Source organism: Populus nigra, chromosome 1 (assembly GCF_951802175.1).
Source record: "Populus nigra chromosome 1, ddPopNigr1.1, whole genome shotgun sequence".
Lineage (NCBI taxonomy): Eukaryota > Viridiplantae > Streptophyta > Magnoliopsida > Malpighiales > Salicaceae > Populus > Populus nigra.
In genome coordinates this window covers 42,497,473-42,518,814 of record NC_084852.1, presented here as the reverse complement: position 1 = coordinate 42,518,814, position 21,342 = coordinate 42,497,473, and the positions used below count along the sequence as shown (strand labels likewise).

Sequence of the window (21,342 nt, the reverse complement as noted above, 5' to 3'; positions counted from 1 at the left end):
TAGTTTCTAATTTACAGCTTTTTTAAATCAAACTGACACATGTAGCCACTCACTATTAAATGCACGACTTCTAAGAGATTCATCTTAACATGCTTCTAGATTAGTCATTCACTATCCTTAATTATCTTTAATTGATCTTGTGATATAACAACTTCTACTAAGTTAATATTGTCATATCTATATTGAGACTTATCGTATTGTTTAAAGTAACTAATAATTTTTTTTATTTTTGTAGATCTATTATATATTCATTTCCCATATTTATTTATGAGATTACTAGTTTGCTATAATGTAATGCGACTACTATCATGGATGTTGCGAGAATTATTTTTTCCAAATCTTCGTTTAACACTTATCCTTTCTAGCCTTTTATTTTCAATTTTAGAAATCTGCTCGATATGCCTGGCCAAGATGAAACCGGTTTTTTCTCATTTTTCCTTTCAATTAACCAAATCGAATCGAATCGAACTGAAACTGGTCGATTTGAACTAGTTTCAGTTCAGTTTTGGTTTTGATTTTTTTAAAAAAATAAATTGGTTTGGTTATTTTTTTAGGTGAAAATCAGACCAAACTGAAAATGCTCACCCACAAGAAAATAAAAAAAAACCCCAAAAAAAATTGAAATCAAGGGTAAGTTAGTCAATTCAAAGTGCTTTGAATTTTTAATTTTTGAAAATATAAATTTACCCATCTACTCATCCAATTATAACAAAAAAAAGGATAAAAATACAGAGATACCCCCAAAAAACTTAATTAATCTTGAGACCAGGACAATTTAGTAAGATTATTATTCCACAAAATATACAATTTCAAAAAAATTCTAGAAACTAAAATTCTAGAAACTAACAATTTTTTTTTTAAGGTAGTGAAGGTATTTTACTGCTCAAGAAAAAGAAAAAAGATTTTTGTACCCCTAAACAAAATAAAAATGACAAATATATCACATGTAAAAGACTATTTTATCCCTGAACTTGGTCTTTTTATCTGATTTAGTGAAGAGAAAAATCATCAAATCATTATCATAATCTATAATAATATCTTTTTAGTGCTATAGTTTTTTTTTCACACCTTATATATTTTGTTAAATGTGTGTGTGTATATATATATATATATATATATAACATCATGTATATTTTTTTATTTCTCTTAATTATTACCTAGTTTTTTTCTCTCTACAAAATATTTGTTTCTATATTTTCTTTAGTAGCTTCCTAAATTATTCTGGTTGAACATTTATTGTTTATTTTCTTTAAAAGTTATACCCCTTTGTAAAAAAAAAGGTGAGAGTATCCGTAATATACTAGAAAAGCAAATTTTACAGTCCTCATGTAGTAATTAGTATTATTCTACTAATTATTTTTATAGATCCATTTTTTTAAACAAAGATAGACATATAAAAGGAAACGAAAATAAAATACAACACTTCAAAAAATTATAAAAATATCTTTGCAAAAGCTTTTTCTCTTTTTATTTTGTCTCTTTCTTTGAAGTGAACCGATAAAAATAACTAATAAAATACTATTATTTACCCACCAAACATTATAAGATTTCTGAAAATACAAAACATTTATATTTTATCTTTTTATCGGAAAATCACTACATCAAGTTAACTCATACTAATTCTATGGAGAATTTGGCACTAAATTCTTGGTTTTTTTATTTGATTTCCTTTACTCGGACTTATATCTCCTTCAATTCCTAAGCTAAAAGCGTAAATAGGTCATATTACATATATACTAAAACACACGTAGGTAAAACTTTACAGCAATCCACACTAACTGAATTTTCTTTCATTTTTATCCTTGAACTCTCTCTCTTTTTTTTTTAATTGTAGATTTCTGTGCCTAAATTAATGATCAATTTATTAAAATTTGTTAAAAAAAAGTTTCAACAAAAGATGACCGAAATGTAAGCTAATGTAGAAGGGTTTTTATAGGAAAAATCATTTGTAAGCCTAATAATTTTATTTTTTCTTGTTTGTTTAGGATTTTTATTATTTTCTTTTAATTTATCTAAATACAAAAATTAAACGAATAAAAAAACTTTAAATATCCTAAATTACCCTCCCGACATAATTAAAGAGCATTGAATTTTTCTTAAAAAAGACAAATTTATTAACACCAAAATTAGTTTTTTTTTATTGTTAGAATGTCCTCATTCAAGCAATTTTTCTATCCTCAATATTTTCTAAACGTAAAAATAAATAAATTTGAGATTGAAACTTGAAATTTCAAAACAACAAGGCCCAAATAAATAGGTAAACTAAAATTTTAGGGAGCAAATTGGAGATTTCCTTGACAATATTCAAATGGGAATTTTTTTGTTTGTTTTTGTAAAATTTTATCATTTTTCTTTTAGTTTTTTTTAAATACAACAAAATCAATCTTTAATTTATCATCAAATTTTTTTTTACATTTTATAAATGTGAGAATACGAGATGAAAGTGATTTATAAAAAAATCAATCATTTTTCCTTTTTCTCTTTTTAATAGGTGATGTACTTCTATTGATCTTGTCAAATATCTTGTGCTAGTTTAACATTTCAATGTTGGATTGCAAACTCCATGAGAAGAGAAGGATGGAGTTCAAGCCAATTCCAAAATTAGCCAAAAGCAGGACAGGCTAAAAAGAAAGATGATTGAACAAATATTGGAACAAATTTACATGCTTCAACGAGACATTAAAGCTTAACCAATTTGCGCATATGGATTGTTCAAGGTAAAAAAGTGAAAGAATTAATGTTGAAACAAAATGACAGCATTAATAAAGAACAGAAGAAAGTGTCTGCAGATCTCTTCTAAGCCATTCTCTTGATATGAACAGTCTTCTATGATATTGCTTCTCTGAGATGATCATAGCGGCCGCGATGATAATCAATCAAGATGCATAGCTGCCTTATGGCCTCCCCTTTCCTCACTGAGACCTAGCAAAACCTCTTCCTTATCTTTTACCTGCTGCTCTAAATATACCACCTTTCTCTCAAGCTGGCTAACAGAATTCAGCTTGTCTCCCCCTTCCTTGCACAGCTTTGCTTTTAGTTTCCCCACCTCTTCTCCTAACAGAAGCTCCTTCTCTTCCTTGCCCTTGAGCTGGAGCTTCAAACCATCCACATTATGTTTCAGCTTTTTTATGTCATCTTTTGTTACAGTGATTCATCTCTTCGCAAACTGAAGCTCATTTGAGATTCGGCTAATAGGGTCCGAGAGATTTTCATTGTCCTCGTTGGGTTTCTTGAGCACTGCTTCTGCTCCTGAAAATGCATCTTCTACTGGTTCCAATAACATCTCCCTTATCTTCCTGAGTTCAGCTTCAAATGCTGATGCTTTGTTATTAAGCTCTATGTTTTCTTGATCAAGTCTCTCTTTCATCTTCTTGTAGCCATCTTTGGTCTCAGCATGTATTTGTTCTGAAACTAAAATCCTCTGATACAGGATTTGGATATGATTTTCCATTTTCATATTGAAGTTTTCTGTCAGTTCTTCCATCTTTCTTTCTAAAGATTGAGGATTTGTCCTTGGGGATTCCAGTGGCCGATGTTCGGGGGATCCAGCAAATGATGTTTGACTAGTTTAGGCTCTTCAGCGAGCTTTTTAATAGTAACCCCCTCTTCTTTCAGGATTTTCTGCTGCTCTTCAATCTCGCTTGTTAAATTGTGGATTTGCCTAGCGTCTGGCCTTAGTCTCTCGTTTTCTGTATCCAACAAACTCTTCTCACTCAGCGAGGAATCCAAATCCTTTGAAAACTAAAAACCTCTGATCTCAAGGCAATAATCTGAGTAGACGCTTCATTGACTCTGCTCTCATATTCTTTCAGACAAGGAGAAAAAGAACCTCCTCTATCTAGCAAGTTACCCTCTAGTTCAAATATTCTAGTATGCATCCTCTCCCCTTCTTCTCGCAACTGATCTGCCACTTGGTTCTTACTTCTTATCAGCTCTTCCATTCTGTTCTTTTGGTTGTGGAGAGAGTTCGCTTCTAGTCCCTGGTCATCCCTCCGCACGAGAAAGGTTTCTTTCTCTTTCAGTTCCTGTTCAGTCATAGCCTTCCTTGCTATTTCACCTTCCAAAGTTTCTGTTCGAAGGAGGTTTTCAGAAACTTCATTAGTTTTCATTTTCAGATGAGATTTCTCACTGTGAAGGGATTCCAATTGCTTTTGCAAAACGTTAATTTGGTTCTTGAAGCCCTTGGCTTGAGCTGATGCTTCCTTCTGCTTACCTGCTTTCAGTTTACCATTCTGAGAATGTAAAGAAACCGTCTCCAGTTGCAGAATCTTGACCTGTGTCATTAAATCTTCAATTCTAGATGTGAAGTTCATCTCATTATCCTTCATTTTCTTCTGGATTGTAGATATCCCGTCTCCTTTCTCTTTTGACATCAGTTCAAGTTCCGAAACCCATGAAAGCAGCTGTGAGTTTTTCTCTTGAAGCTGTTTAGCTTTAGCTGCTTTGTTTTCAATCTGTACCTCAAGGTCTTTTTTCAGGTTGTACAAGGAATCCATCTCAGTCTTAAGTAGCTAACTGTTCCTCCAGCGCCTTCATGTGAGCTGATGCTTGAGTGTCATGGAGCTCATGCACCTTTATAAGAGCTGAAAGTTCCTTGTTGTGCTCATTGGCAGTGCCTGCTTCTTGTAAAGCTGCACTTTATTTGGCACGTAAAGCTTCATTTTCAGCAGTATCAGAGGCCAATCGATGCTTCAGCCCAGTAATTTCTAAGCTTGCAAGATCAAGTTCTCCAGTAGTTCCGTCTGATGTTTCAAGATGAAGATGCATATTTATCACGGGGCTGCTCCCTCTGTCATCAGGAGAATAATACTCCGAGTCAGAGGAGAATGGAGAGGAAGAACTTTCCTTTTCTTTTTTGCTATCAGTCTCTTTCCCCATCTCTGCTCTAAGATGATCATTTTGTGCGTAGAGTGACTGGTACTGTTTGTGAAAATCTTCGACAAGTTCAATGAGTGCCAATCTTTTCTTTCAATCTTCAAGGATCTTACCCTTTTTGGCTTGGCCATTATTATGTATAAGCTTCAAGATCTTTCCCACTTTATGTTCAATGTCTGCAAATAACAAGAAAATATGAAATTCATTATTTCAACATTCAACAACTGGCAATAAAAAGTATGCCAGCAATTCAAAGCAGGAAGCGAACATTTTTGAGGAATGAAACCACAAAGCTCAAAAAATCTGTGAAGAACAGATAGTGATTGAAGTATCGGTAAAGGCATGCGAAGAAATGTACTTAAGCTTCAGCCATTCTTATGAGATTCAAATTTGCAACTTTTTTTGCATAATTGTCTTGTTCAGTCTACTCCAAATAGCAAGTCAAATGCCGACATAACTGGTAAAATGCTGATATTCAGTTTTAGCAGAAAATCTCTTTCTTGATCTCGAACTTGGATGCTTATAGGTACTGAAAATGCATTCTTTCGGCCTCAATCCTTGAGTGTCATAACCAGCAGCACTGCAGATTTTATGGAATTTGAGTTTGTACATCAGAGATGCTGCACCTCTTTAGTCACTTTCATTTGTTCAATGTTTTCGGGATCTCCATGGCTACCAACAAACTCCATCACCTCCTGCACGCCGCTTGATTTATAAGTGGGAATTTACAGCCAACTCAAACAAGTTAATGAGCATCTAAAGAGCCAATGCACTCTTCAACTGCAGCATATCAGCTGGAGATCCTAAAGATACAAAGCATACAAGAAACAACGCTGATTGTTATTATGAAACTCAGTATTCATGTGTTGAAGAGTGAAACATGCACAAAACTTGTTAAATGATCATTCGTTTCTGAAAATCATTCACAGTTCAGAATTTTCTAAGGTTAAACATCTACAGGAAAAAAATGTGTATGAAATTGCAGTTTAATGTATTAATTTTATTGGACTTCGGGCCACTTCAGGAAAGTGCATGGCTTCTCTGGTTACGAGATAAGGCTTCTTCAAATAACATTATATTGGAAAACTTTCAACCAATAATCTTCAAAAGTTTTGTTTTGTGGGTCTGCGTATAAAATTAAATAACTTCAAGCTACACTATTCAAGGTAAACATGTTTTGTATGCAATCTTTAAAAAACTCATTGCCCTGAGTCCAAGGTTCCTTGATATTAATTAAAAAAAAAAAACCAAGAGGGTATTGAATTTAAAACCTGGAGAAGCTTAATCAAGGCTATTGGTATCTAAATTTCTGGTCCTTGATTGCAGCAGCTCAATTGACAATAGCAATATGGTAAGCTTTCCGCCCGCGCTTCACTGCGGATAAGATAAAAAACATATAATTGTTTTAAAAAATATAAACAGAGTTATTTTTGTCTGTTTGCGATGAAATATTGAAATGATTATTAACAACTTGACTAAAGAAAGTTGGTGTGACTTGTTCGATGAAGTGGACAAATAACAAATTAGCTGTCTAACTCAAATGGTGATCTGGTTAAAAAAAAATGTATCTGTCATTCTAGTCTTATCTAACTTTAACTTAAATGTAAAAACAAGAACTGCCAAAAGATTAAACCAGAAAAATAAAAACCAAAGGAGTCAAATGAAAAAACAAAGACAAACCGTATCGACCAAAGTGAAAAAAAATTAAAATGGCACTACTCCGGTTGGCAAACAAATTCGGATGTTTAAGAGTTTTTGAGAATCCAGGTGCTGATAATGAGGGGAGAAAATAATATCCATGGAGCAGTGATTTTGCAGTAATTTCATCGAGTGGGTTTGTCTGATGGTAAACACCTCGCCTTATACAATATAGGCCGCATGCATGGATGGATTCAAACTCTCCTCGCTCCATTGAGGGCTGGCTATGCCCTCTTTTTTATAACCAGAAGAAGAAGAAAATTATGTCATTAAAACCAATAAATAAGAGATGAAAATCATTAGATAAATGAATCTGATGATGTGCCAGTCAATCAAATCCAAAGATACATGCACAAGGAACCCAGATGGAAAGATTGAGGATTTTAGGTGTTGAGATTATTTTCATGTTCTTGCCCCTTTCTTCTCACGTTAGAAAAAGGAAGGATGGCACATTTCTCTTTTCCTTTTCAATCATATTGTAACTCCTTAGGAACCAATCACATGAATTTCCTCCAAGTAAATAGCAAGAAACTGTAACAAGAGATTTACCTGTGAGACAGGAAAGAGGATTTCTACTGCAGATCGGAATCCATCGGAGGACAAGAGATTATTTGTAGTTAAGAAAGAGACGAAGACAAACGAGTAAGAAAGAAAGCGGAGGACATTTTGACGCTTCTTTTGAGTCTCATACCCTTCTATGTTCTATTTTATTACCATAAAACCACCCAAAAAGGACCGCAACTTCTCGCCATGTCATCAAATAGCAAACTATCGCGATATATTGTTTCTTCAACGCTAGAAATTATTCGGTGCCAATAATCTAACGACGAGTTTACCACTTCCCGCGCTTAAAAAAACTATCCGTTTTTCAGAGCCCTTGTTTTCCGGATTAGAAAATTTAATTGCGGATTGAGATTGTTTTTTTCTGAAAAGAATTTATGATTTGTTTAAATAACGAGAGAAAAGGAACTTATTTGGCTTTAAATTTATTTAAAGTAATTGATTTTTATGATAAAATAATTGATTTACAATATAGTATTATAGAGGTCATCAAAATAATAAAAAAATCGATTAAATCAAGAAAATAAAAATAAAAAAACTGAACTATAAAAAAAACCGATTAAAATTTAAAAAAAAACCGACCGGTTCTCTTTGATTTCTGTTTTATAAACCTGAAATCAAAAAACTGAACCGAACCCAAATCGAAAAAAATTAGAAAAAAATCGAGTCAAACTGGTTTGAACCGGTTTTTGTCCTAAAAAACTAAATTGAAACCGGTCGGTTTGAACCGGTTTAGGTTTTAAAAAAAAAAATTGGTTTTATTACTTTTTTGTTATAAAAATCGAATCGAACCGAAAATAATCACCCCTATCATATATCATAAAAATCAGTGCTAGAAAATACTTTAAACTTAAAAAAAAAGTTATTAAACCATACATCTTTTGTCAAAAACATTATAAGAGTAAGATTTTTTTAGACATATGACTTTATCTAATTGTTTAAAATACGGAGTAGTGGGTACTTAAAAGATAATAGAATATTCTTGCACATCAGAATCCACCAACCAATAAAAAGAACAAAAAATAACAACTAGAGCAGTAAAGGCTCTAACCTCTTCAAATTGCTGGCTATGGGGTTCGAACCCATGCGCACTTATGTGCAGAAGATCTTAAGTCTTCCCCCTTAACCTCTCGGGCAAACCAGCTGATGGTGATGAGGTGGTTTGTTTATAGTATTAATACTAAACAAAAAAAGCATAAAGTCTCTCTGTGTGTTAAACTATTTAAATACTTGTCATTTACTTAAATATCATCATCTTACAAGCTAATCTTCAAAAATTGTTTTAATCTAACCTTTTGATTAAGATGGGAATATTCTCAAATATATTAAGTCGCTTAACATGAACGGTTTTAAAAATACTTAACTTCACTAATCGACCCGTAAATCTTTTCATAATATATTAAGATAAAGATATAAGATATGGTGTGTATAGATAGATAGAATATAGATGGTTTCTATAATGCCTTAAGATCAATTACTTTTTTGTCATTAAAATAAACACGAGGCTTTATTTCCGAGCCATTTAATTAAAGAAGAAAGTAGTAATTTCCAACTGAAATCACCAAACTTTCCTATCTTCCTGAGTTCTAATGATGATGGTAATAGAATATAAGAGAAAATAAATGGAAACAATTCAACAGTTGACTGGATAGGTTAAGAGAGTCAATGATTTTGTGTGCTGAATAGAGAGACCAATAGATATATAAAGGGAAAAAATTATCAAGAGATTGGTTAAATAGCGGTGCGATCCCTCACAAATCCCAGACAGTGTAATAAAATTATTATTATGAAGAAAAGAACGAGGAAAAAAAAAACCCAACGGAGCCTAACAAAAATTTTGAGCCTCCCAGCTTTTAATTTGGGTGTTGTTCATGAACAATATCAACTGATTCAGGAAAACACAAGTACACGCTACAAATAGCAGTTTGCTTCAAAACTGTGTTACAAGGACTTGCCAATTACATGCTTAGGATCTACTAATCTGCCAACACAGACAACGCATTTTGAAATGAATGTCTAACGGGTATAATTCCTATCTAAACCCCAGCATCAAATATGCAGCCAAAGTACTTGTTTTTAACAATGTGCCAAAAGCATTTTGGATACAGCTCAATGTATGTACAGAATAGGAAAAAAACAAAATGGTACAAAACTGAAAGATCTCACTAGTCCTCAGCACCGGATGCAAGCTTTTGCCTCTTCCATTCACGTGCTTTTTCCAAGATTTTGAGATTATGGGCATGAGCTTCTTCTGGAAATACGTAATCTATGTATTCCTCGTACCTGCAAGAAAACATTGTTAGTCACACTGATAGGAGGACAGGAGGAGAACGTAGACAACTGAATGGCCAAAATCAGTAGCATTGAAATGGTGGAATATCAGTTCATGGACATTATATAAGGGCCAAGCTAAGCGAGCATGTTAACAATCAATCTCAAGTATAGACGTATGTATGTGACACCCAGTTTAAAAGGGGACTTCTATCAGTAGTATTGCTCCCAACATTTAAGTGACTGCTGGAAATTTTCAAAAAACCAACTAAATCCACTTGAAACTCAATCAACAAAAGCATTTGGCCATTGCAGTTGAAGTTACTTTTGCAATGTGCTTTTTTAGGCCATAGAGCATCAAAATGATGGCTTTTGGGGTTTGTTGTTTAAATTCTTTTGGCATCAACAAACAAAAACTTCAAAAAGCACCTGAAAAAGAATCAACAGCCTAAAACAATTTTACAAAGACACCTTTAACCACAATGTAAGGCTCCTAACTTGTATCTGAACCACCACCTCCAATACATTCACAAACCATACATAAATCACGAATTAAAACACTGCTGCCTTTGGCATCATTGTGGTAATTAAAAAAGAAAGAACAATGACAGAAGATAAAAGCACAAGTTGATTTACATACCCAGCCAGGCCATCTTCAGAAGCAATCTGCTTTCTCTTTTTCAGTTTCTTAGGCAGTTTAGGCTCAACAAGGCTAACATCACCTAGCTGCCCAAAACTTTTCTCCATGTCCAACCATTCATCTAAGAGCATAGCTCTTTCTTCTTTCAGTTCAGGCGCGGACATTCTGAAGTAGTTTAATGCTTTCTCAAAAACCCCTAAAGAAAAATACAAAGGGTAAGAACTTAACTAATTAGATATATAAGACCTGATTAAAGAGGTCCGGATGCCTTACTTCTTGCATTTTGAACACACAGCTTCTGTTCTTCCATGGCAGATGCCTCGAATTTAGCACAGCTGATCCAAACTTTTAGATGCTTTGTGCGATCCAAAAGTCTCTTGTAAAGTTCCCGAGTTCTATCATATTCGCCCTCAGAGATTTCAAAATCAATGTATGCCTGCAGTCAGAGGAAAAACACACCATCATCAGTACTTATGATATCCTCCAACTCTTTAATCAATCAACGATAATACTTTCTCTAAACAAGAAAAGTAATCAAATCAGACAGCTCGGAGTTCTAGGTTGACAACAACAATGCTCCTACTTTACACAGTTTCCAAAAACAATGTTTTATAAACAAACTTTCACATTTCCTCCATTAAACTATATACTTAAAATAAGAGGAAACCTCACTGGCACACTGTAATGAGAAAAGATGGTGAATAACAGCATAACAAAGGCAACAATGGATTCAAAAGGGAATCACGTAGATTGATTGGTAAAAGGAATGGCATTGAACTTGAGATAAACCAGCCAAAAGCAACTCAAAGCAGTTAAAGCAGTGCTTAAATGAGGAGACAGAGAAGGATCAGTGGAGCCAGGAACTGTACCAAGTGTTAATTCTTATCATTGGTAAAGGGTATATTGTTTTGCACCTAAGCTAAGTTCCTGGGCTAATAACAAAACCCCTGCTCTCTACAAACAGCACAGCTTTTTATGTGGTGAACTAGCAATGACTTCAAAGAAGTTAAAGCAGTACGTAAATGTCTGAAAGAGAAAACAAAGCACAGATATGATTGAAAGAAAAATGTGCTTTGCTACAGTTAAGTTTAATGTGTGAGAAATAAAAGATGGGGAAAGCATATATCAAGTGTGGGAAGCTTAAGTTGTTTGACAAAAATGTCTTCAAAACATACAGAGAGGACTAGATTCAAACAAGCCATCAAATAAATATTAAAACTTACCATTACATGAACAAAGACACCTTAAAAATACAAATATCCATCTTGTGCTGTTTTTTTCATCACTAAGCATTCATCTATTGTTTCTAAATTTTGAACATGAAGGATCAAGGAAGCATAACCACTTCTGCACTGTAGATTTATGATTATTCGCTCTACAATACACTTTCAGAACACATAATGAAGAATTCGGGTTTGACAGTCAACAAAGGACATGAATTACAAATATGAACTCCTTAACTAAAATGGTGACAACAGATAAATTACCTTCCACAACAACTCTGGCATATCCAAGGCTGGCTGTGCTATAGCAAGCTCAAAAATAGATCGGGCCCGTTCAGTTTCACTCAAGGATCTCTCCAGCTCAGCATATTTGCTCCAAGCATAGCAATTCTCGGGCGACCACTCTAAATATTTCTCATAGAGTTTTCGGCAACGATCGATATTTCCAAGCTGCAGCTCAATCTCAATATATTTCTTAAATATCTGTTTGTCATCATGTAAAAGTGTCAGAACATATCAACATAGTGCAATAAAACTCATCAAGCTCTATTATCAGCCTAGGTTTTACCTTATCCTTGGGAGCTTTTCCAATAGCGTTACCTAAAACTTGTCGAGCTCCCTTCAGATTCAATTGTCGGATCTCAAATTGGGCTGCTAAAAGCCAAATTTTTGCAAATGAAAATATCTCATGTGGGATCAGATTCAAGCATTCCCTGAAAACATTTAAAGTGAATTAGAAAACTCATCAAAGTCAGTTAGATGTACGTAAAAATGCACCAATCCCTTTGTCTTATAGTTATGAACCTATGATTATAACTATTTTTTCTTGTATCTTTTCAATTATTGACAATACAATGCAAATTTTGTAATCATAAGACAGAGAATGATAAAAATAAGTGTGCAAAATGCATGTGGGAAAGTATGGAGTGACCACTTGTACGCCAAATTAGAGACAAGAAAATAATCCGCTTTACTTATGCTGCCGCATATAGTTGGCGTGTGCCATTAAGACAGTTGAGCTGTGTAAAGGTCTCATAGAGAGTTAGAAAATGCATGCAATATATGTTGCCCCCCAAAAAAAATAAAAAATTCAATGATATCATAATGATCCTATCAATAGACAAAGCACTTGAAAACTACATAGATTCCTATCAGACCTGTCCTGTGTTAGCAACTCATTTGACAGATAAGACAATAACATATCCACCTGTTCCTTGTTTAGTAAAGGGAAATCAAGAGCATTGTACCACCACCATCAACAGAAGGAACAAAAAAAAACAGAAACCAATATAATCAGAATAATCACATTAGCAAAAGCAAGCATACCTATATACCTCACGTGTTCGTTCTATATCTTCTGCATCGAGCTCTTCATAAAGGGCATAATTTATCCTAAACCATGCAAAATCAAGACATCATTAACAATTAACCAAATAAACCAGCCATCATAAAGAACAAAATACCACATTTCAATATAAATTCCAGCTCCAAAACTTACCACAGATAAATATATCTCTGCCAGTATCTCTTCTCTTGGGCAGGAGGGACATTAGCAATTGCACGTTCATACACCTCTCTAATCCTCTCCTTATTCCCCACACTCTCCTCCAACCTAATATAATCAAACCACGCATCATAATTCAAAGGATTCTTCCTCACTTCATCTTCATACTGAAACCTCCTCTTCCCCACAATCGCATCCTCAATCCCTTCTTTATCACCATACTGTTTCTCAAATGCGACAAACTTCCTATACAAATCCTCTGCCCTCCCTTTCGGTATATGATCCAATGCAAATTTATAAATGCACCTCGCCCTCTCCGTTTCTTTGCACCTCTCTTCAAACTCTGCAAACGCAACAAACAACATCTCTGCCTCCTCGTCATCAGCCAACTTCTCAACCGCCCTTTCATATACATTCCTTGACCTCGCAACCTCCCCATTCTTCATCTCAAACTTGGCATACCTAATCCACGCACTCACCTTGGGATGACACTGAACAAACCTCTCAAAAATCCCCCGTGCACGTTCCACCTCATTGTACCTCAATTCAAACTTTATATAGGAAAGCCAACCTTGCTGGTCCGGCATCCACCCCATCCATCTCTCGAAAATCTGCCTAGCTCCAGCAACATTCCCCAACATCTCCTCCATATGAATATACTTATACCAGAGCTGATCAATCCTGGGGAGAAGAGTGACCGCCCGGTCCCACACATTTCTGGCATGATTTATAAACTTGTTTTTCATCTCCACCTCCGCGTATTTTAGCCATAGAGTATGATTCCGGTAATCCACCTCGAGTGCACGCTCCCAAACTGAACGCGCGCGATTGAAATCCTTCTGCGACTCTTCCCACTGCGCGTACTTGATCCAAACACTGATGTTCCACCTCACTCGTCTAATTAAATCCTCGAATTCTTTCCTCTTGCGGAGACGGTAGTCGGCCAGTTCAGTCGAGTCTGTGATTTTCTGTTTGGGCGGTCGAATTTCAGCTTCTTGTCGTTCTCGTGCTTCGCGGAGGATTTGCTCCGCTGTGATCTGGATCGGGGCGGGGGTTTTGTTCTTCACTCGGGTCGGGCGGGGAAGCTTTACCTCAGTGTCTTTTCGGGTTAGGTAGCCGAGAGAAGGATCTCCGTCCCTATTGGAAGCCATGATTGGATAATTAGGGTTTGAAAAGAGAAGAATTTGGGGGTTAGGGTTAGGGTTTCTCTGTTTTGTGGTGTGTGTGAGCGAGCGACAGAGCAAGGAGGAGGAGGAGATTTTAAAGACTGGAAACGACGTAGTAACTGCAGTGCATTTTATGTGAAATCGAGAAGTAGAAGTTGGAAAACTTTCGAGTAAATTATTCTTTGATCCCTAGATTTTTAATGCTATGGAAGCTTGGTACATTTTGCTTAGAAGCTTACAATTTAGCTCTCGTTTAGGAATACTGCTCAAATAGAGATTTGCTAAAATTTAGATTTTTTTTATTAAAATATTTTTTTTTATTTTAATGTGCTATATTAAAAATAAATTTTAAAAATAAAATATATATTATTTTGATATATTTTTGAATAAAAAATATTTTAAAAAACAATTATGATTGCTTTTAATTTTTATCTTATTGAAACATTTATTAATATTTGTCCATGTAACTTATATTAGGTTGCTTAGTATTATTATAGTGATTCGGATATAAGTGGTTGATTTTTTTAATTTTAAATTTTAAGGTATAGGAGCATGATTTTGACATGCTCATCAAACACGTAAATATAAATATCAATTAAATCTAATAATTTTTTATTATTCGTAATTTTTGAAAAGTACTTGTTTATTTTTGTATTTTAAAAATATTTTAAAAAAAACTTTAAAAAAATTTCTTTTTTCTTTGCTTCAAATTTTATTTTATTTTTTTTGTTTTCAAATTATTTTAATATACTGATGTCAAAAATATTTTTTTAAAAAAATATTATTTTAATATATTTTCAAGTGAAAAGCACTTTAAAAAATAATCATTATCTCAATAACAAACAAGCTTTAAATATTAAACCCAAATTTATCATACTAATTACATTAGTTCATGACCATTTTGTATTATTTGAGCTCAAATGTCATAAAATGCTATACAATTGATTGTCAATTAGTTATTATTAGAGAAAATAATCTAATGATTGTCTTGTAAGTTATTCAATTTTATATTTTACCTCTGTTGTTTTAAAAATCATAAAGAATATTCTTGATCAACAAATATTTTCAAATGAATTGAAATGACCAAAATGACCCTATATTATATATATTAAGAAAAAAACAAGTGACAACTTAAACATTGCTTTCTTTGATTTATGATCTATCTCTTTACAATCTAAACTGAACATAAATCCATCATAATTTGTTATTAGTGAGTTTAGTTATTGTTCAATATTATTATTTCATTAGAAAATAGGTTTTATGACTCGATTTAACCAAAACAGTTTGAATTTGCAATTGTTGAACCTTAAAGATCTAGAAGCTTAAAAACCTTAAAAATTCAAGGTTTTTTGTTCAAACTTCAATATTTAGCCTCTATGCCTGGAGACTAGTTCATGGTAAGGTCTGGAGTCTTTGACAACCAAGACTAAAACCCCTTATGGTGAATATCTTTTAAAGCCTCCTAGATCTTACTGGATTAAAAGGCCCACTAAGATTGTATAGGTTTTGTAGAATCACAAAAACCATGTGAGGAAGGTTATTGATGAAGATATTCTTTATAGAAGTGAAATGCAAAAATTTTATGTGGCATATTTTTGAAGGCTCTTATTTATTATAAAATTTCTTTTAATAATTGTTTTGGAGATTTCATCCCATGCTTGTAATACATTTGTCATGTTGCATAATATATTTTTATCAGTGACATTTTCCTTATTAGTTCTAGAATTACTAAGTAGAGATTGTGTCTTTATTAGCTTCTAACTCTTTTATTGTTGTCGGTTGTTGTCTTAGAGGATACTTGAGATTGTAGTAGTATTTACTTTTTAAATACGTTTTTGCTCGGACATCCATTAAAATAATATTTTTTAATTTTAAAAAAATTATTTTTGACATCAACATATCAAAATAATTAAAAAATTAAAAATAAAATAAAATTTTTTAAAAATATTGTTTGAAACGCAATTCCAAACAGCATCTTAATGGTTAGTACCTTGTTATTTCTTGAAAAAGAAGCGAGAGAGAAAGCTTTGAGTGCACTATATTTTGGCCATAAAAAAATAATCAATTTTGGCCTCGTCATTTTAAAGAAGGAAATTTGATATATTTTGAACTTTAACTATACTGAAGAAAAGTTAATCGAAACCCGAAAAGTTTTTTTATTTGATTTATTTTTTATTTTAGATTGATTTGAGAGTGTTTGGGTTGAAAATAGAATTATTGAGATTTTTATAATATTTGTAGTTTAAAACATGTCAAAAATTAAGTTTATTCACCTACCATTTTTTAATCGTCTTGCGAGTTTTTTTTTTCAATCAAGCACAATTAATAAAGTTTCAAGAAATAGCATATGTCATTAAAAATAAAAATAAAAATCAGTAAAAAATAAATAAATTAATCTATTCCTTTGATAAAGCTCAAATGGTTATCCTATCAGGAATAACCAGTCTTTAAATTACAAAATAAAAAAAATATAAGATACTACCAGAAGCATAGTATGATAATAGGTACTTTCCTGTGCTATATTATAGATCAAACTAATTTTTTTTAATGAAAAAAACTAGATGACAAAAAAAAAATCTAAAAACATAGATTTTAAAAAAGAAATTAACACAGAGGCGAATTGAATCGTTTTGGGTCAATCTTGATTAACTTTTTAGACTAAAGACTTGATTCTTGAGATAATGATAATTGTTTTTTTTAAAAAAACTTGTGATCTAGATTATATACTTCACTAAGTTTAATAATATTTTTTTTAATTTAGTTTTATGATAAAAAAAAACTTTAAGAACCAAAACACTTGAAAACATGCTTCTTGTATAGTGAAAAAAAAGAGGTTGAATTTTTTTATTTCAATTTAAAATTTGATTTTCAAAGTTTTAATTTTATAAATCAATAAAACTAATTTTATTTTGTTAAATCGAGCATCAATTTAACATCAAACGGATTTTTTGACATAGCAAAAACCTTATATTAACTTAGTTTTATTTATAATTATAATTATATATGTAAACCCTTGGACTAAAATTTTATGAATTTGTTGAAAACATTACAATGAATTAAAATAAGTATTAATTGGACAAAATGATTACAGACATTAAAATATATATGAAGTTTATCAAATAGTGGCAAATCTTGATGGAAAAAATAATAAAATAAAATAAATATATAAAAGATTAAGGGAGAAATTTTATTGAAAGACAATTGTGGAAAATAAATTTTTTTAGTGAATTTACAGTATAATTTGTACCAATAGCCGGGAAATTATTCAAAATACTCAGGAAAACTTTGTCTAATGGAAAAACTATAAATAAACATAAAACTTTTCAGCACCCCCTCTAAATTAAGGTCAATGGCCATTGGAGAAGAAATTAAGCTCTCGTCCTCTCATTTTCTTGCAATTCTACATAAATCTTCTCTAAAGTTAGGGTATTAAGGGTATTGTAAGGGTGATAAGTGAGGGATAAACACTTTAACATAAGATTTGAAAAGGTTTAAGAGAGAGAAAATTATACATTAATGAGAGAAATAACACAATTTTGACAAAAAAAAAAGATCAAAATGAGAGCTTTGCAAAGGAAGTGACAAAATTGGTTTCAAATTTGCTTAGTAAAGTACCTTACACCACTTAATTCTTCTTGATTGAGTTTTGGTGTGTGTGGGGGAGAGAAGTCCCTAAATTTATCACCCAAGATTTACGATGAATGCTAAGAAAAATATGTAATTAGTTTTAAATTGATAAAAATAAGTGTTGAGTAATTGATGTTCAGTGTGGCTCTTTAGGGCTAGCCATATAGAGATTTTCGAGAAATAACATAATTGATTTGATAATTGTTGGATTTTATGTTACTACATACACTGGCATGAATAATTATGTTTTAAAAAAAGAGTTTTGTGATGATATACATGTGTTGTATATATGAATATGGGCTTAGCAAGGATATAGATCTTAAATTAAATACTTTGTGATATTATATATAGCGAAATAAATTGAAAAGTTTTAAAATTAATAGATTATATAATTTTATCGTTGAATACATATTGTTATGATGCAATATATATTGGAAGGGGTATGTGTGAATGTTAGGGAATTAGATGTGGGTATGTATTATTATTTTGTTATAATATCATGTTTGAGTATGTATTAAAAAAACTGAAAATATTTTAGTATTGTTTCATATTCATCGAATAGTTGGTATATAAGTTAATGAAAACTTGATTTAAATGGTTTAAATATTTTATATGAAAGTAAAATTTAGTAAATGGAATATAACTTAAAGTTGGAAATAACAGGAAATTATGTACACAAATTGGAAAGATATTGACTTAAATGGTTGAATTAGTTGTTATGATCAAACTATAAATAATTAAGGGTTTAAGTGAGATTATATAAATTATATGATCTATCATGGTATGATTTAATTAAAATTCTGGTGATTCTTTATTAGTATGGAAAAAACTTGGGAATCAAAATAGTGTAAAGGAATTATATGAATATAAATGCATATATAACATAATGGATGAATAATGAAATGGAAAATAAAATATAATAGTGTTAAATAAATAGTTAGAGGACAATTGTTGAGATTTCAATATGTTAAAGTCAAGGATGATAATTATAATGATATAATAGCAATGATGAAATTGTGATAGTATGAATATTAATTTATGTGATGGAAATTAATGATGTACTAATATTGATATTAGTATATCATTAATTAATATTTTTATGTTGTTGTATTATGTTGATAAATGTGGTTGGAATGAGAATAATGAAGTTATATATGTGAAATGGAAAGATGTTAGGTTGAAATAGAAATATATGGAATTAAATTTTGGAAGAGTTATATGAATTAAGTATAAAAAAGATATGCATGTAGACTTAGTTAGTCGGAGATGACAACTAAGAGATTGTTGATTACATAGTCGGTCCTGATGTTGGGGACCATGGACTTAGTTAGCTAGGGATGACAACTAAAGGATTGTTGATTACATAGTTAACTTTTGTGACGAGAACGATGGACTTAGTTAGTCGAGGATAACAACTAAATGATTGTTGACTACATAATCAGCTCTTGTGATGTCAATTATAGACTTAGTTAGCTGAGGATAATAATAAAGGATTATTGATTATATAGTCGACTTTTGTGTGTCGGGACCATGGGTTTAGTTGGTTGGGAGTAGTAACTAAAGAATTGTTGATTTCTTAGTATTATAGTTGTTCATTTGATTGAAAAGTAATGTAAATATTTTATTTTAAGGTTAGTCATGCGAGGAGTGACTTACAAAATAAGTACTGGCATTGTTATGTGAAATTCTAAATTGTTATTTAAATAGAATAGTTTGCGATGGAAAGTAATGATAAATGTCATGATAGACATGTTTAAATCTTTATTCTAGGAAATATGTATATATGTCTTATGGGTAGCTAAAATCTCTTATAATATTATATTCGTGCATATCCATCACATACAACATGATATTATTGATTTAGTTGGTATTATTGAATAGTATTTTTAGATATATATTTTTATGTAAACTATATAATTTATAAAAAGGGGAAGACTCTCCTTCTCAGATTTAATAATTTCATTTTGTTATGTATTAAATTCTATAAATTTATTTTTAGCATTATGTATTTTAACTTCTTTTGTAACATATGTGCGTGTCCTATGTTTATATTACAAGTGAATGATGTATGGAAATGTGATGGAATGATTATGTAATAGGATGTGAAGTGAACTAATGAAAAAAATAATGAACTAAATGATAAGTTGGAGGCTAAATTATGGAGAATTATTGTTGATATGGCAAATTGTTAGAGGGGTTGATGTATGAAATGTTGGAAAATGTTCAAATTAAAGGGAAACCTACTAAAATCTTCATAAAAAAATATGTGTACACATATTCATTTCATGTTATTAGAGTGGATCCCAACTAACAATGTGATCGGCTAAAAATTAACTGATGGTTAATCAAGATATGCATGTAATGTGACTATGACTCTCAGCTATTTAGAAAGTGTCCGTGAGTGAACATGCTAATTTTTTTAAAATATTTTTTATTTAAAAATATATTAAAATAATATTTTTTATTTTTTAACATTTATTTTTAATATTAATATATCAAATTAAAGCAGTTCTTATATAATATCTACATCTTACCTTTTTTTATTTTATTTTATTTTTTTGAAAAACAAATTCCACAGCTAGTCAATAGGTTTAGGATAACCAATACGCCTTGCAAAAATCAAGCAATTAAGCATGGAAAACAGTATGGTATAAAAATTTTTAAAAATAAAAAATATTAATAAAAATTAAAAAAATATTTTTTTATAAAACAAATAATTTCAGCATCAATACCAAACATCTCCAAGTTGCACGCCTGTGCATCACGTTGGAGCTACGTGGTTTTGGTTTATTCGCATTTTAAGAATTCACAGTCATTGCCTAATTTGCCGATGCCACATGCAGTGCCTTCATGTTCATTGAATAATGAGCTCAGCAGTTAATCTGTCACCATTATAGGACATTTGCAATGCTTTTATATATATATATATATATATATATATATATATATATATATATATATATATAATTCAACTGTCATGGTTATCTAGTTTATATATAAAAATAAGTTTTTTTTTTAATTTCAAAAAACTCTAAAAATATATATTTTACATCGTATTTTAAAATTTGAATTTTAAAAATCAAAGATGGAAAGAGATATCGTTTGTTTTATGTTTCAAATGAAATAGCTGAAAATTTTAATGATATGGTACGTCAATATCTTGTTTTGAAGTCCTGACAGAGTATTAATGACTTGAAGGGCTACAAATATTTTAAAAAATAATTATAACCACTCACCGTAAAGAAAAAACTCATCAATTTAATGCTGATGCTGATGCTGATGCTGCTGCTGCGGGACCTTACCAGCATTGTAGACCACTATGCTCAAATTGACATGACCTCACACTCGCCCCACTCCCCTCGTTGCAACCATTGAGGTGTTTAGTGAATGAGTTTGCTTCTTCAAGTTCAAGTCCGATAACAAGTTGCCTCAAAGAAAAATCTCACTAGTGTTACGAGAATACGAATTGGATTAATTTTTTTTAAAATATAAAAAAGATATTTAAATTATAGATTTTTTTTTATAATTTTATTAAATTCAACCTATTCTATTAACTTTAAAATTTTTTGACCCGATACTTTAAATTACTTGGATTTCAAATTAAATCGTACATCTCGACAAGATCTGATTACCTAAACATGTCAAAAAACATTCGACACTAGTAAATAAATAATATGATTTAACTTAAAAAATCAAGATATTATATTAAAAAAAAAATATTAAGACAACAACATATTAGATCGACTTGAGTTTTATGGCTTAACCTGCTTTACCTGA

The 21,342-nt window shown here is 31.5% G+C and overlaps 1 protein-coding gene, 1 non-coding gene and 1 pseudogene across 2 annotated transcripts; all 3 read right to left on the bottom strand.

The window, feature by feature from the left end:
- Positions 1-2,619: 2,619 nt before the first annotated feature.
- On the bottom strand, positions 2,620-7,236 carry LOC133678675 (COP1-interactive protein 1-like; annotated as a pseudogene).
- A 959-nt stretch (positions 7,237-8,195) lies between these two features.
- Positions 8,196-8,278, bottom strand: TRNAL-UAA (transfer RNA leucine (anticodon UAA)). The gene has a single exon. It is a non-coding gene; the product is annotated as a tRNA-Leu (tRNA).
- Positions 8,279-8,960: 682 nt separating this feature from the next.
- LOC133678654 (uncharacterized) lies at positions 8,961-14,055 on the bottom strand. The gene is made up of 7 exons (XM_062101068.1): positions 12,767-14,055; positions 12,595-12,660; positions 11,837-11,981; positions 11,533-11,751; positions 10,319-10,481; positions 10,046-10,241; positions 8,961-9,417 (listed from the first exon to the last, which is right to left on the bottom strand). Exons 1-7 carry the CDS (start codon positions 13,921-13,923, stop codon positions 9,300-9,302), a joined length of 2,064 nt encoding a protein of 687 aa, XP_061957052.1. The 5' UTR covers positions 13,924-14,055; the 3' UTR covers positions 8,961-9,299.
- Between the last annotated feature and the right edge of the window lie 7,287 nt (positions 14,056-21,342).